The sequence below is a fragment of the Zonotrichia albicollis genome, chromosome 8 (assembly GCF_047830755.1).
Source record: "Zonotrichia albicollis isolate bZonAlb1 chromosome 8, bZonAlb1.hap1, whole genome shotgun sequence".
Classification (NCBI taxonomy): Eukaryota; Metazoa; Chordata; class Aves; order Passeriformes; family Passerellidae; genus Zonotrichia; species Zonotrichia albicollis.
In genome coordinates this window covers 17,227,678-17,244,847 of record NC_133826.1, presented here as the reverse complement: position 1 = coordinate 17,244,847, position 17,170 = coordinate 17,227,678, and the positions used below count along the sequence as shown (strand labels likewise).

At 38.5% G+C, this 17,170-nt stretch overlaps 1 protein-coding gene across 6 annotated transcripts in view; it reads left to right on the top strand.

The window, feature by feature from the left end:
• The window catches only part of BCAR3 (BCAR3 adaptor protein, NSP family member), a 90,239-nt gene that overhangs the window by 19,390 nt on the left and 53,679 nt on the right, over positions 1-17,170 (top strand). For 4 of the 6 annotated variants that reach the window (XM_014263763.3, XM_005482073.4, XM_026790430.2 and 1 more), the window contains 2 exons: positions 6,695-6,809; positions 8,360-8,474. In XM_014263763.3, the coding sequence (XP_014119238.2) occupies positions 6,723-6,809; positions 8,360-8,474 (202 nt within the window). In that variant the 5' untranslated portion in view covers positions 6,695-6,722. The other 2 variants (XM_014263764.3, XM_005482074.4) reach the window with 2 other exon arrangements.

Here is a 17,170-nt window from a genome sequence, read left to right as displayed (position 1 = left end):
AGTCTTAGGGGTTTTTTTTTAAATATATTTTTTGTTTAAAACTTATGTTGTAAATTCTGATTATGACTTTGAAATATGGTGGTTTAGAAGTTTTGGTGGGACATTCTTTCATTTGTAGTTTAAATTCAATGTAATAGAGCCACTGCTTGAATTTAAGTGCTTGTTTTGATCTGTTTGCAAATGAAGTGTTGCAAGGTAGTGATCTATTTGGTGGTACAGTTTTGCCTTGTTACTGTTTTCCTGTACTCATCTCTTTTCAACAAATCATGAAATATGATTCTAGTAAAATGTGTGTTTCGGTCCCTTTTCAGCAAACAGCTTCTGCATAGACTCCCATGGGGTAAAGAGATAGAGACCTTCATCAAGCCTGTCCTTTCATTAAGAGGGAAAGGGACTGTTTAAGAATACATCAACTTGGTATGCTTAAAAGACTTTCAGATTGTTCTAGAGAAAGAAAATAAACCTCAGATTTTAAACCTCTTGGGTGTTACAAAACAGAGCTGAAATTTTCCATGCAGCTTTATCATTTCTCGTGTTCAAGGGCCCTGAGTTTTGCAGTGAATCAAAAAGCTACAGTGACACTCCCTAGAGAATTACCAATCTTTTTACTGGAGTTGCTTCCAGAACACAGTTGGCCCAAAGTAAGGAAGTCTCTGCCTCAGTTGCTTTATTTTGCAGTCCAGGATAAATTAAAGGGTTTATGTTTGCATGCAGACTCTGTTCTAGATTGCAGAGGTGTCCATAACATATAGCAGGATTTGACTGGATGCTTAATGTCTCAAATTTTCATTTTGCTGTATAAGCAACTCCTTGCCATTGCTTGCTTTGTGGCAGCACAAGGTTTCTTGTGGATGTATAGTGAAGGAAAGAAGACACCTGAGTTGACTTGAAATAACAGCCTCTCTTCCTGGGCAATTTTCTCTACCCAGTCAAGTCTCTCTCACGTCTTCTTTTGTGATTTTCTTGTGTATTTTCTACATGTTATAACAGGGATTTATCAGGGGTAGCACTTTGATAATTTTATTTCTTTGCTTCATTTTGTCACACCATCACCACTGTAAGAACATAAGCCTTTTTTTACATTATATTCTTATGTTTTCTTTTTCCCTCTTCACCCTTGATGCCCTGTACGTAAAGTTTCTACATAGGTCACATTCCCATCTATGAAACTTTCTTACTTAGGTAGTTCTTCGCTTATAAGATGTCTTTTCATTTAAGTCTAGAGTTGGAATATGGTTGTACTTATTATTACACAATGCGTAATTGATTTTCATGCACAGTTAACCAAAACATCAAGGTTTTTCATATTGTTCCTATCTGAAAAAAAGAACGGAGATCATTTACTTGTGATGTCATCCAGTTTATGTGCAGTGTATCAAGCTCTGTTCCTGTGAATACAGAGAGGAAAGAATTTTTGGTCCTGGTTTCCAACTCCTTTTAGCCACAGTCTTTGGCCCAGTAAGTGCTTTCTCTGGACTGACCAGTGCACAGCCCCAGTATTTGTTTGATCAGTGTCTGACACTTTGGTTCTGCTGGTGGATTGCTTTTCAGGTATTTCTGCTGCTTTTGTCTCTTTCCCCATCTTGGTGGTGCCCTTCTCTTTTTGTCAGCAGAAAAGATGGAGTTGGCTTTATTACAGACTTTACTAAGTTGCATTACCAGCATTACCAGCCTACAGCTCTATTAGGTTAGCAGAACCTTGTTCAGTTCTTAACTGCAACATTTATTTAAAGCAGTAGGCTAGAACAAGTGTCATTGAAATTGTGGCAAATTACCATTACTGTAGGAACAAATCTCAGAGAAGAAGGTTACTTTTCTCAATAAAATTTTAACATTTCTGTGGAGATGAGGCAAGCTTTGGGGTCATTGACTGATATCTTCTGGCTTTCCCACTCTGCCTTTAGTATTCCTTTTATAAAACAATTATTTTTTGAGATTTTTCCAAAATACATAGATTTACTGTCTTAAATTGTAAATCTGTATTGTATTTTCAAAAATTAATTATTCTACTTACAACATGTCTTATACTTGGCAAATTGCTTAAAGAAGAGAGAGAAGAAATAGAATTATGACTTGGTCTGCAAAAGAAGAGGTAGGTTTTTTTTGTATTATGGTGGTAAGATCTCTGAGATGTGACATCACAAGCTTTGTGACCACTTCCAATTTTTAAATTTTTAAAATATTTTTAAATTTTTCATTCTACAGTATTCAGAAACTGGCACAAAAATGGCAGAAAATTCCTGCCCCTTGAATATGCATCACAATACAACATTCCTGAATGAATTGCCTAGTTAAGCACAAATAGCTGTGATGAGCAAAGGGAACAGACCTTTGCTCAGTGTTATTACTCAGTGCCACAACACAGGACCTGAGGTGTGCATGATGTTGCATGGAAAGGTCAGATTTATTGAGGCTGTAATTAAGAGGTTTTGTTGATTTCATTAATGACAGAAAAAGATAAAGGTACATCTGAAGTGGAAGTGCATTACAATCTATCTGAAAACAAAACTGATGGGCCTTTCATTCAAGTTAGGAAAGCATGCCAAGTTCAAGTGATTAAAAACCTTAAGCAAATTTACCCAGGCAAGTGTCCAGTAAATCAATTTATACTAATAAATTATTTTGTCACAGCAGGAGGATAGTTTTAATTTGGAAATACAATCCAAGTCAATTTTGCTGAAAGAGAAAAGGCACAATAAGGGAAATTACTTTCCAGATGAGATGAAATTGCTGGCTCTGCTGACTCACATGAGTAATTTTGTTGGGGACAGGATTATACCATGATATGTGGCTTGAGTCATAGTACTGCCTGAATCCCAAAGGGAGACTGAAAAAGGAGCATGAATTACTGTGCCTGGAATACTTTCTGTAGTCACATTGTGATTTGGGGTTACTCAATCGTGGTACCTTTGTCATACACACTTTTTAAAAATTAATGATGCCAATTTGACAAAACCATAGCTGAAGTAAGAATCTTATATAACATATTATCTGCAATATTACAAGGCAACATCAGTAGCAGCATCTTTTTAATGGGATAGTGTGATAGAGGAAAGAACCAATGACTTATCAGTCTAGTAAAGCATTGGAGTGTGAACAACTGGATCTAAAAGCTACATATAAAATACCTTTCTCTGTGCATTTGCATCATGTGTGCCCCAATATGCATGGCTGTGCCTGTGAGAGAGAATGCAGGAAAGCACTCTGAAAGCAAAAGTTCAGCTCAGTAGATCAGAGAGCTGTGCTAGGAATGTCCCATTATTGCTCATTTCATACCTTTTAGCAGTAACTTGATTTCATAAAAGCCTCTGAACAGGCGGGGTTCAGAAATAGAATTATACAAACCTAGGTGAGATTTAAATTGTTTCTTTTTATGTGAAAACCCCAGAAATGGTATAAATTATGTGGGCAGTTCTGCAAGACCTTCCATGTAAGGAGTCCAGAATACCTTCAGTCTTGAAGAGAAGTCTAACTAATAAATAGAAGCAAGTCATGTAGCCTTAGTGGTTCTATCCCAAAAATCTGGTGACCTGACCAAACCTATGATGATCTCTTTTTCCAGGTCCTTAAATGTACAGGAACTGACATTTTTCAGAACAGATAAACAGAAGAGAGATCTTGTGTTTCTCTGCAATACATGCTGTCATTTTTTTCTTCCCTTCCTTTCCAGGGAAAGGAAGGATATTAATTTCTTAGTTGGGAAAAAATATGTGCCCAAAATCTGCCACACACTTTGCCAGTGTGTTCATAATCATATTTTGCATCTTGAAAAATGTTGTCATTACCTGCCTTAAGGAAAAGTTAATCCTATTTTCAGAGATAAAAATAAATAATGTAAAAAATAGAATAATAGGGAACTCCCTCTGCCTACAACCACATCTCATAATGATATATTTAGTGGGTTTTACAATTTGTTTTGCAATTCCATATTACTCTTAACCTTGATAAGGCTATGAGTAGATCTTGAGTCCTGACCACTAGGTTGTACCCTGCATCCAATGAACAGTGTACTATTGGTTAAATAGGAGTTATTTGAGTTTATTCACCAAAACTACCATTAGCAGAAAGACCAGAAAGGCAATTAGTTGCCTTGTGAGAGAAAGGGAACTTTTTTCTCCTTCAGCTGTAGGAATAAATTTTTCATTAAAGCAAAAAGGATAAGTCTACCAAGGTGTTAGCAAATGGCATGTGAAAGTGTGCCATAATAATACAAAAATAATCCCATTCAAAGGTGTAATTGCAGTGTATTTGAAAGTAAAGCATCTTGTATTTCTTAGTGTCTTATCATACAAGGGCATGAATTTCGTTTTGTATGGGGGTTTGGACAACAGGAATATTGGTATTTTGGTTTGCATTTATTTGTTGGTTTGGAGGTTGTTTTTTGGTATAAATTAATAACAGCAAATGCAGCTGGCCAAGTAAGATTAGATAGCCACAGTTTATCACTGTATTGTTAAAGAGAATGCTGCTCTATGGAAATTCTAGGATTCCTTTCATGCTTAGTGCAAAATTTTTCTTTGTTCTGGGATGATAGGTGTGATGACTTCTACCAATTACTGTAGATTTAAAAATTGTTATGTACTAATATGGAATCCTAAGCAGTCACAATTAAATAGAAAATATGTAGTCTTAAAAATATATGTTCTTACTGAAGTTGCTAAACAGTTTTGAAAAGGGGTCTTTTATGACAACAAATTTGAAGTCTCTTACTTTAAAATGTATGAACCAGAAAAGAGGTATTTGTCCATGGTTTTATTTATGTTTTAGCCAACCAGCTGTGGTTTTCCTTTTATCTCTCTGAGAATCATGTGCCCTTCGTGCTGATCTTGCAATCTGAAAGTACCTGTTTAAAGCAAGCCATAAATGAAAGATGTCAGGGGCTGAGCTTGTCCTCACCTCACATAAGAATGTTCTCTGTGGCTTTCACATTCCTCATGGAAATTCTTTTGTGGTGTGTCAATTAAATGTGTAGATCTTCTGGTCAATGTTACTCCACAAAATACTCCTAGTTACTGGAATGCCACAGTTCTTTAGGTGTATACTCATTACCCATAGCCTGCAATACTTTCACGATAATGAAAAATCTGCAATAAAGCAAATAATATAACACAGGATTCCAATGGATAATAGAGGGATTTCACAATGTGACTTGCAAATTAGTATTTTTGTTCTTTAACAGTCTATGAAGTGACAAATTCCAGAATTACAGCTTCCATAGTATAACTGTGTATGTGTCTCTGAAGCGCAACCATTTTGACTTTTTTCCAAGGCTGAGTACTGAGGTAAAATTCACAGACTTCCAAAACATTTTGTATATTGCGAACTATTGCTGTTCGAACTGAAATGCTTTTAAAGCATTTCTAGGAATGTATTGTCCACTGATACAATTAATACTGCTACTGTGGCCTACCTTTCTGCAGAGCGGTATTTTTACGTTTGCAATTTTTATTTTCAAAAAAGAAGAAAGACATCAAAGCTTTTCTAGTGTTCCAAGAATTATGAAAATGCTAAATGACTTTCCCCATCTCACAGAAAGCAGCACTGACTCTTTGCTGACCATAACTTGTCAGCCTTTGGGGCAGCTTCTTGCATGTTGAGAGTAAGCGGATATCTTAGAATATGTGGTTTGTAGCTGAAAAGTCATAATTACAGACAGTTTATCCAGAGCTAATGAGCAACTACTTCTTCTCAAGTATAGATGAGAGAAAGATCTTCAACTAAAACTAAAATAACAAAAATATGCAATTCAATGCACTAGGTGTCTGAATGTGAGCATTTCCTGCTTCTGGCATCAGTGTTTGGACAAAAATATTCAGCCAGCCAGTTGCAGATTTAGAATTGGGCATTCTTGAATTGATTTAGGCTATGCTCAAACTTGCACATAGACGTGTCTTCAGAAATGCAGCAATTCTTGGAAGCTTAAGTATTTGTCTGTGCAGATCTTGCATAACTGCATGCATGGAGCTGTGATAACAGAGAGTATTTTATGTCTTTTCTCTTCTGATGTCCATCATATGCCCATCTTAATGTCTATCTTTTACTTCATCTTAGCAACTGGGGAAAAAAGTAATGAAAAATATTTTAATTTACAGATAACTCAAATTCAAATGGCATTATGAGAACAAACTGTAAAAGTCTTTCAGTTGCTTTTTTCCTTAGAAATATTCTGTAACAGGTTGACTTTAGCTATGTCCCCACCTTGGACAAACACCCACCACAGAATCTTAGTCATTTTGACTGTCTTACGGAGAATGCAGTTTCATTCACACCCTTCATATTCTTACAGAAAACATTGTTCCTTTTGCCATTCCTCTTCATTTAATGTTTTCTTCATGTGTCACACATGTAAGAAGAATGACATTGCCACTGAATGAGTACTGAGAAACATTCTTTGAATACAAAGGCTGTGTGTCTTTTAATTGGTACTGCAGCATCAAGTGACTCTGTTGATTCATCTAAAAGATTATTTTATCTGCAAGAGCTAAACAAAATATAGTATTCAACATTCCCTGCTTGTATGAGGATTGCAATGAAACAGTGAATTAAAGGTAAAAATCTTAATGTGCCGATAGCTACCTCTTACCATGCAGCCAGAAAAAGGCCATAATAGTGGAACTTGCATTTGTGAAGTGCTTTCTGAGTTCAGTTTAACGTTCCTAAGCAATGTTATTTGTAATTTGGTTTTGTTTTTCAGAGTCATAGGCATTGGGAAGGAATAGATAATGAAGTATCTACCCATTTCGAACTGGCTGGCCCAGCTTGGACTTGCAGAATATTGCACGCTCTTTGAACAATATGATGGCATAGAGGTGAGAATTGTCCTTTTTCAATAAAATTCTTGAGAAAATATTAAGATCTTTAAAGCTAGTAAAAAAGCCCCAACCAAAATGTGCCTATAAAAGTTTCAGTTGTGTTACCTTAAGCATCTGCTGTTCAGTGCTGGAGTTCTCAACAATCTTAGTTGTCTTCCTTCTTACAACCTTTTTGCTGAAGTCTGAAGAGCAAGCATATTGCATTTTTAGTCCTTTGTTGTCTTTATTGGAGGATGATTTTGGGATTTGGAAGGTATTGAGTCTTTGAGAAAACCAGTGGGACCCTTTGTCACTGTTGCCAAAGCTGAAAAATCATTTCTACTGACATGTGAATTCAACATTAGTACCAGCTTTTGCATTTGGGCAAACCAAGAAAGAAATAAATTAGAAGTAAGAATTATGCAACTCTCTACTTTCATGTTATTAGTTACATATGAGTTACCATTTGAGAAATAATATTACATTCTCAGGCATGACTTTAGGTCTCCAACAGTGAGAACTTTTTTTTCTTTTAAAACAGTATTAGCTAGTGGCCTAAGAAATTGAGGCATTCAGTAATTTGACCATTACTCAGTCTAAAGCAAATAATGTCAGGCTTTTGAAGCAGTTTTAGTTTGAAAGAAAGATTTTTAAATTACAGTTTCAGAAATAGTGGTTCACGCTAGAAATTCTGTGTCAATTGTCTTATTATTTACACAGTGAATCAATCTCATTTTGTGTTTTGGGATCTGAATTGCAAATCTCCATTAGAAAAAGCTACTTCCAGTAACATGACTTGCTAGTAACAGAATACTGTACATTCTATGTACCTCTCTTTATCTTATTTACAGTGAAAATACAGACAGTAAAAATATGAAGAAATGTATTTTGATATATTTTCTATTTGCTCTGAAAGTTTTCATCATCAAGTGAAGTTTTGTACCCACTTATAAATGGACATCAAATTGAAGTTCTGTACTTCTTTGTAAATCATGTCTGGAGTTATTCAGCAGCATATTTTGAAAGTAAAATAGTAATAAGGTTTTGTAGAAAGTGGGTTAAAGAGAACAGTTCAGGTTTGATTACTCAAATGCATTATATGGAAATTCTTGTTCTTCAAAACAGTGTCACAACTTGTTATCTATTATTACAGTGAATATCCTCTCCATTATACAAAAGCTTCCTTTCTAAAATCATTATTCCTATCAGTTCATGCTGAGATGTATCTTCCTTCATTAATTAATGCAATTGGAATACCAGCACTTTGGGGATTTTTCTTTTTTTTTTTTTTACTCAAAGGAGTCAGTTTCCAGGAACTCTGCAGCTAAGCTGACCAGAGTTGTTTTGATAAAAAACCGAGACAAGGACTTAATATTTTAAAAGTAAAATGCCTTATTCCTACTATGATGTACCTTATCATGACAAGGGGCCTTCATGTAAAATATGAATATACTCACATTTGTTATTAGGTAAGTTATGGTACCAGAAACAGCAAACATATCTGAAAGACACTTGAATTCTCCAGTATTAACAGTATAATATTTTCCTTACTCTGGCATTTGCCACAGGACTTATTCCATCTTACAGAAGTTGATCTTAGAAAACTGGGAATTGAAAATCAAGGCCACCGAACACACCTCATTTCCAATATCCTGCTGCTTCAGGAGGTAAAACACAAGAGAGGTAAGAGTTCTGTGCTGTCTCCTAAAGATTGAGGAATGAGCTAAGGCAACCCGAGCTTCCCTGTCCCAAAGGATGATAAACAAATACCCTGATTCAGCCTGGGATACTGCTCTGAATGCAGATCACAGGGGCACTTTACACAGACAATAAGAGGAATTGTTAAACATTAGTTTAACAAAAATCAAACATCCACATTTTGGCATGGGTTTACAAAATAATATACCCTGTATTTTTTATAAAAGTTGTCATTTAGAAAAGGTTTCACTTTTATTTCCATTTCTATTGCTCTCACAATCTTCATCTTAACAAAACACAGTAATGTTTACATACCATAATTGGCGGAAGTCTGAGTCACAAATATCTTCCTCATTTGGAAAGATCACATCAGAAGGTCTAAACACAGGTAATTTGTGTACATCCCACCTCATCCCTGCTGAGGAGAGGATGAGTGCTTGCACAGTTCTGACCCTTCTTTTCCATTAGGGACTTTGCTGTGAATTAAGACTTGATCACTGCATCATTTGTTGTTTTTATCAGCTCAGTATCAAAATTCAACTCAAATTCATGAGAGTTGGAACAAGCCCTGTAAGACATTCTAGACTGAGTAGAAGGGTATAGTGAGAAGTTATTCAGCTATGACTTGTTGTATTGGGTATTTTGAGAATTGTTCACAAGATAATGAGATATAAGTATTGTGTATTCTGTCCAATAATTCTTCAGATCACTGCCAAAGGTTTTTGCAAATTTAATGTGAAGCACTTAATTATTTGGCTAACAGTCCTGCTGTTACATTCTCTTGGTCAAGATAAGACTTCTGGACCATGTGTAGAAATTGATTAATCATAAAATGTGTTTAGCTACTGAAGTTCTTAGTAGGAGCTAGAACTGATTGTGTACAAGTAGGTCACTGTATTTCCTCAATGTTTTCTGACAAGTTCAATATTGATTTAATAATTACACAACTTCTACAGCTCATAGGTTTGACTGTCTTAAAATATGAATGTAAATATGACGTTTTTGTAACTGCTACTGTGAACAGATTAGGAAATTATTTCAGTTGATGATTGCAGTGAAACTGGATGTGTTTCAATTGATATCTGGTTTTGTGTGCATTGGGACTGTGTTTTGTAATCTTTTCAGGTACTGTAGTGTGGAATGTATTACAGTTGTCAATGTAGCATTGTTTTTCAGGGCTGGTTTACAGGTTTTCAATGCAGCACTAAATTTTCAAACTGTCATTGACATGGTAAATTGATTTGTAGATAGTTATGCAACATTTCATTCAACTCAACAGAATGTTCCAACACATGATTGTTCAGCTTCAGATATGTTAAGCCTACATCAAATCTTGATGTATTGCTGATGACTTCAGTGAATACGAATTTGAGTCAAAATTTTTCCTTTTAAAATGATGTGTGTATATAATTTTTTTCCCTCCCCAGACACAGATTTTGCAAGGTGACAGCATGATGCCATTTTGGTTTTGTTTTTTCTTTTGGCAGTTAATTGCTAGGACTCTTTAAGCTAAATTCTAGTAAAATTAGTGCTGGTTCATATTTTTATGGGCCTTTATCTTGAGCAATGTCTCCATTCACTGTTGGGTTTTGGCTAATGATAATTAAATGTATAATTGAATTATGTGCTTGAAAAAAATACAGACACAATAATCTCCAAGTTCTGTTTACATTAGGGTATTTGCATCCTCAGTTTCATTGCCTGTTGTATTAAGGATTTCTGGGAAGGTTGAAAACAGATCAGCTCAGTCAGTCATACATGAGTGCAGACTGGTTTGTTTTCACAGTAGGGACTAATGGTTGTTATCTGGTCTCCAGCCTATTATGACACAGTTTTGTTTTGTGTCTGTCTTTGACAGAATGCTGTGTCTAGGAGCAAAGTGCCTAATCAGTTACACTTGTTTCCCAACACTGAACTTTGCTGTAGTCAGACATGAGAGAAAATCGCTAAAATTTTCAATTCTAGTAATTAAATGCTAATGTCCTTCTAATGTTCTTACTTGGATCAGAGCAAAGGCTATCTTCTCTGTGTGCTGTTATTTTGAGCTCTAAACAGCAACATTGTATTTGATGCCGGTTCAACAGTTTCCAGAGAGTGCTTCAAGTGATAAGTCACTTAAGTAAGTAAGCATTTTCACGGGGTTAAAAGTGACATTAAATTTTTGGAGTATTTGTGAAAATATTTTCCTGTTTTCTAAAACATCTTGATTCTGAAACGACTTTGAACAGGACATGTCTCAGTACATTTGGATTCCATTTGATTCATCCTGTCTAACTCTAGCAACTTGGGCTGTGTTTCCACAGTAATTAATACCAAGATCTGTGCATTGACATAATGCCCAGCAACACATTAGAGCTGGATGAAACATGTGCACATGATCACATATCTGTTGAATTAGGCTGAGTACACAATACAAAGGTCACTGGCTTGATGCTTTTATGCCATCTTTATGGCAGTCAGTGATAGGGAAGTGAGTGGGGCAACTGATTTTTGAGTGGCATTAGCTAATCAGTAGGAAAATAAATATTCAAAATTGTTACACCACTTCAGCCCAGCAAAATAATAGTGGATCAGTGATTTGAATAATGGGGCTCTGCTATTTTTGATCTGTACCAGAAAAGTTAAATGCTGCTGTACCGTTGACTGTAATTGAAGCTACACATTCTAGTGCTTTTGCTCTTTGAAACATTACAAATGCAGCCAGAGTGCTTTGGGGCAGTGCTATGTAGTGTCAACCTGTCAGATTCCAACCTCATGCTAAAGCATGCTGGTAACTTTGCCAACAGAGGGAGAGGAAGCTTTGAACAGTTTGATCAGCATGACAGAGGTGGCATTGCTACCTGTGTGGTCTGTTTTGCTCCTATTGAGAGACACAAGGATTTGGAGTTTTTTTGCTTCTCTGTTTGAGAAAGTCAGTAATATAAATGCTGTTACAGAGTTGTTAACAAACACCTCTGACAGTACCATTTCATCTACTGAAAGTTCCAAATTTGCTTACTGGTGCTTTCTCACACTGTTTATTCTTGCCTCTACATCAGTAATGTTTGAAATGAAAAACATCTGTCACGGGCAAGGAGAGGCTGGTAATTCCCCTGTATCTGAGACTTTTTACAGAAACATGGAGAAACAGAAACTCGGAGTGAGTCTTAGATCCCCAGTAACAGTTCCACCACTGCTAAAAGCAAAGAGGAAAACAGGCCCTCTGGTAAAAAGGAACCCAAAAGACCTTGTCCAGCTTCCTTCCAGTTTAAGGTATCATTTACCAAAACTAGTCAATAAAAGAAAACTGGATTTAGTGCCATTTTACCAGTGTATTTTGAACTTTTGAAACAGGTCTGTCTAATCAATGCCAGAACAAGTTGCTTCACATGATTTTCAATACCAAATTTAAAGAGGGGGAAAGAGACACAACATATTATTGCCACAGAATCTGTGTGGTTTATTTTTAATAATTTTTTAATTACTAATTATTTTTTGTTCAAGATGATTGTTTTCTTGTATTATATCTGACAATGAGTTGATGTAACTCTTGAAACTCTCTTGCTGTACTACAACATTGTTTGCAAAATGATCAGCTATGGGATGTGTCTGCTTGCAAGCTTTTCTGAGACTGGGGATTGCACGGTTTCTGAACACCAACTCCTAACAGGTAACTCCTTGGGAGTTTCTGAAGGACCTCGTGTCTCCAGACCCAAGATAGATCAAATAGCAAGAAATCATGTTGGTAGATTAATTATGGAGGTCTGGATGGGTGCTGACTAAACTTGCCTGTTTCAGCTGGCAACCAGGGAGGACATTAGAAAGTAGAGTTGCCATAGCTCATAGTTTTCAAAATTAATATTGTCAGATTCCGAGAGCTGAAGCATTTTTCAAGTCATATCATCATTTTTATTTGCCATGATGTCTTTGACTAACTTGAAAATTACAAGCAAATAAACTTAATTTCCTAGCCATTAGGAATTATCACTTTTTCTATGTGGCATCTGTGGGGAGTCAAGGCTTGAGTGTAGTATTTTGTTTATTTGGATCCTTTTTATTCTAAGACAAGTCTATAGTAGCAACTGGCTTTGACTTTTGTTTATCAGGTCATCTGCATGGACTGCTGTGTGAGCAATCCACACATGCCACGTCCTCATCATGTGTAGCTACTACTGCATTTTATCACTGCAGAGTGGTGCTTTTGGAGTAAATGGGTTTTCTCCTGACTATGCGAAGAAGACTGGAATTCTGACATTTAAGGACAAATTGAAATTTCCCAGTGAAGTCACTTCTTGTGTCCCATTGTTTCCTGTGTTTCTGTAAGCCAAGCACATTTGAAAACGGTCTTAAGAACTGGCAAGTACTCTTATACCAACTCTTGGCATAATTAAAACATGCAAGCCATAGCAGCACGGGAATTGGGACCTGTGTCCCAGTTGTGTTCCTCCTCATTTATCTGTTCAGTTAGCTGCTTTTCTGGGTGTCTTTGCAGGTGGAAAGATGCACCTGTACATACTCCCCTCCTTCAGAAAGCCGAAGTCAAGGGTGGCCATAGGAGGCCCCCGCAATGTGTGATGTGTGGCCAGCAGTGCACACTGCTGCTTTCTCAGCCTCCCTCAGGGTGGTGTCACTAAGGACACTGCTCCAGTGCTCCTGTCTGTGGCAAGGTGATTCACAGACAGTGTGATGCCATATAGATAAACAGATGGCTCAGGGTATGGCAGGTTAAAATGAATGCTGATGGGGAGGGCTTGACAGAGATGCGGTGCTCCTTTCAGGACATTGATGCTTCCAGACTCCATCCCACAGCTCAGTGAACTCATTTCCAAAGTAGATAGAAAGTATGAAAACAACAAAGCTTTGCAATGAGGAATTTGATCTAGTTTAATCTGGAGTAACTCGCAACCAGTGGGGCTATTGTAGGCAGTCCTGTGAATTTTTCCCTCTTGCATCCTGTAGGCAAATTCTCTTTAACAACTTTGCATCAAGTATGTGCAAGGATGGGTTGTGTAAATTGTTAAATATGAAGACAAAGACCAGTTTTCACCTTCACCTGAAGACAAAACAAAATTTTAGGAAAAGAATGTAATGACTCATGCAAGTAAGAGTAATCACAGTTTAGGGAGGGCTGCCCAGCTACAATCCCATTACTTAGCACGTAGTCATGCTCCAGAGGAAGTTACTGCCCCTTTTCTGGTTCTTAGTCATAAAAAAATGACAAGGATGACACTACTTCCTATGTAACTACAGTGCCTAAAAATTTCCTGAGTGATTAGAATCAGCCAGTAGGGACAATGTTATGTGTCAACCGATCAGAGGTTTTGGCATGGTTTGAAATGTCTTTCACCTGAACTGCGGAACGTGTGGTTTAGATAGAGGAGCAAGACATTTTCCTTTATTAAATGAGGAAAATAATAGTTTGCACTTGTGTAGCATCTTCCACTTGATAAGCTGATAGAGTACTATACAGTGTTCCCTGTGAAAAATAACTACCAGTGTGATGTATGTTACAAAAATGTTAGTATATGTCATACAGGAAGTAGGTGGGTCAGAATACTACAACTGAATCTGAAATCCATGCATCTTAACTCCTCTTTCTGTATTCTCACCCTAATGCCATTTTTCTTGCACTGGACATATTGGTGAGGCATTTTGGTGTCCAACATGAGATCACAGTCTGATGTTCTTTGGTTCCAAATTTTCTGTTTGGGGGAAAACAATTGACAAAAGAAGAGAGTGAGGTTTTGGTGTGCAGTTAAGTCTTGTTTTATGTGAAATTAGTTTGAATTTAGATCTTAACTTCAAGGCTCTGTTCAGTGCCAATAGGATGATATAATTTTTTGTAATTTGTTGAGAGAAAAATATAGAAGTCTGTCTGTCAGCATGCCACAAGTAGTGACTTATATTCCAGCACCAGTGAATGGATCTTTTCGAAAGCTGTTGTGTTTCACATTTACCTCAACTTTTCTGCTTTGGAAGTTGTTGTAAACAGTGTGTGGCAACACCAGCACTGATAATGCTTCCCTACCGCTCATGCCTGCCTTAAGGTACTGATGTTGCTATGGGAAGGGGAACACTAGTCAGAAGTGCTACTGAGCTTCCTTTACCATAGTGTACTCAATAAATTTAATTTTCTAATCTTCTGGCTCTGTCCCTTACTGAATATTGGAACGCTACTTTCTGCCTTTATTTTCCTTTCTCTTATTTTACACTAAACTTCATCTTATTTGAGCTTTCTTATGCAAACATTCTACTCATATCTATGAAAATTCCTAGACTTTCCCAAGAATTTTTATCTCCTAACACCGACTTCAGCAACTTATGTGATGGCTAAAGAATCCTGTCTGAATGTACCTTGGTTTGTACTAAAGCAAAATCCCTGTGGCTGAGGCAATGGTACAGCTGACGGTGCTCGAGGTAATTAGTTGAAAATGAAGGTTGTATCTATAATTATCTCATTGTTTTGAAGGTATATTTTACAAAAGGAGGGTAGGTGACCATCTGTTCGGCAGGAGCTCCAGAATCTGTACAGCTATTTGACCCTTTGTTGTAGAAGATGCGTTTTATCCCACCAACCTGTTGCACGAATAACTTCACGCGGCTTGGTAGGAAGAGGGGGCGCCTACCAACGCAAGTAAATTGTGTGTGTGAAGTACGTAAAAGGCTCTGAATCGCCCGTGAACAGGGTGGGTTTAGCGAACTGTTAATTTTTGCTGTAGTGCTAATTTGAGAGACGTAGTTACGGAGGCGAAGTTGTTAAATCCACGGAAAAGGGCACGGGGCGGGCAGGGCCCGCGGGGGGCTGGTGCGCCGCGGGCTCAGCCCGAGCGGCTCCGAGGGTGTGGCCGGGGCCGAAGGCAGCGCCCGGGGCTGCGCAGCGCCCGGAGCCGCCCCCGCCCCAGGTGAGGGGCGCCCGGCAGGGGCTCGTGGGGCGGGCGAGGCACGGAGCCGGGCCCGGGCTGTCGCGGACCGGGCAGCGGGCGATAGGGCGCTCGGGAAGGCTCCGGTTGAGTCACCCTTAAGTAATTGCGAACTGCGCTTCTTTGGAACGAGCTGGTGCTGCCTACGCGCCGGCTCCTGCCGCGGCACGGCCAGACCTGGGGCTCTCCCACAGCGTCCCAGCTCGTTTTCTGGCAGCTCCGCACCACTGCTGTGGCGGTCCGGCCTCCGGCCGCCCCTCGCGGCTGCCCCGCTGCCCGCTCCGGTTCCGCGGCCCCGAGGGAGGGGCCCGGGCGGGACTCGCTGCCCGCAGGGCGCTTGGCCGGGACAGACGCTCCCGCCGATCCGCAGGAAGCCTGGAGAGGAGCGGCCGTGATCAGAGCCGGTAACTGCGGGGACAGCGCTGAGCTGTCGGGCACAGGATGCAGAGCTGGTTTGGGGTGTGAGTGTGTACGGGTGTCCGGGTGTCGCCCTGTCCCCGCACCGCTGCGGGGCAGGGGGCGCGGGAGCAGGGCAGGGCTGGCCTGCGGGCTGCTGGACATGCCATAGCTGTGACAGTGACGACCGAGACGTTCGATCCAAGTGCTTAGGTTTTGTGGGCGTTGATCCCATGGAAAGCTGTTAAATATAAAACAGGTATAAAACACTGGTGTGTACTCAGGATACCGAGATACTGCTCTGAGTAGAGAGGAAAGAAACGCTGTGTCCTTCCCCCCCCCACCGTCATTTGAAGAGGAGAGGGCACAAAAGCACTTCTTTCCGTCCGAATTTGTGATTTCTGAAAGGTGGTGTTAGTTCGAAATAGTAATGCTGGAAAGGTTTTTCATTTAAATTGTATTATTGTATTGGTTTTTTTTTTTTTTTTTTTTTTTTTTTTTTTTTGTGGGAACAGAGAAGCAGTCAAAATAAATTGCTTCCTTTACCAGAGAAGGAACAAAAGGTTGTATTTTTGAAGCATTGGCTAAAAAACCCCTTAGATTTGACTGTAACCTTGGTAAAGTTCTCTGTTTCTGCCAGCAAAATGGGGAGAGAAGGTTTATTTCAAGTCAAGGTTTCATATTGTTCAGGATTACTGAGCTAACTGATTAGGCACTTGTATTTCAGAGATAATTTCATGGCCAAATGAAGAAAGCTGTACTTATTATTGAATAATCTTCAATGATCACTTTTTCTTGGCATTTTTTTATAGATATGAAGTCATTCTACGTGTAAAAATTCACAAAGAGAAGTATGGGGTTGATCTGTTTCTCTCATCTTGAAAAAAAAAGACATTTCAAAAATAGTTTATCTGGGCTGTGTGTTTGCTGTTGCATGAGAATAATAGTTAAAAATAACATTTTAAATATACAGCTCAAGGATGTACGGGGGGAGGGTGGAAATTGTGTGGCATATATAGAGAGAGAGAAGGATATTGTGATAGCACTCCAAGACTCTTTGGAAGCAGTGACCTGACTAATCTTGTGGGGATGTTTGATGTTTGACAGACTCATGTTTTTTTCTGATAGTAGCTTAAAGCCTTTGAACTACTGCATGTGCTTTCTCAGTCTGTGTCTCTGTATCATAACAGACTGTAGGTTCTTGGACCTTAATATTTTTCTCAAAGTCTTGTGACATGTTTGCTAGACAAGCTACTGCATCAGTTTCTCTTTTTCATTACAAAAGCAGAAAATACAGGTTGCAGATAGCTGCTTCTAAGGCGTTTTGGGGAGCAGAAATCCTTTCTTTTTTGTCACAATAATGAAGAATGCTACACTGCTTCTAGG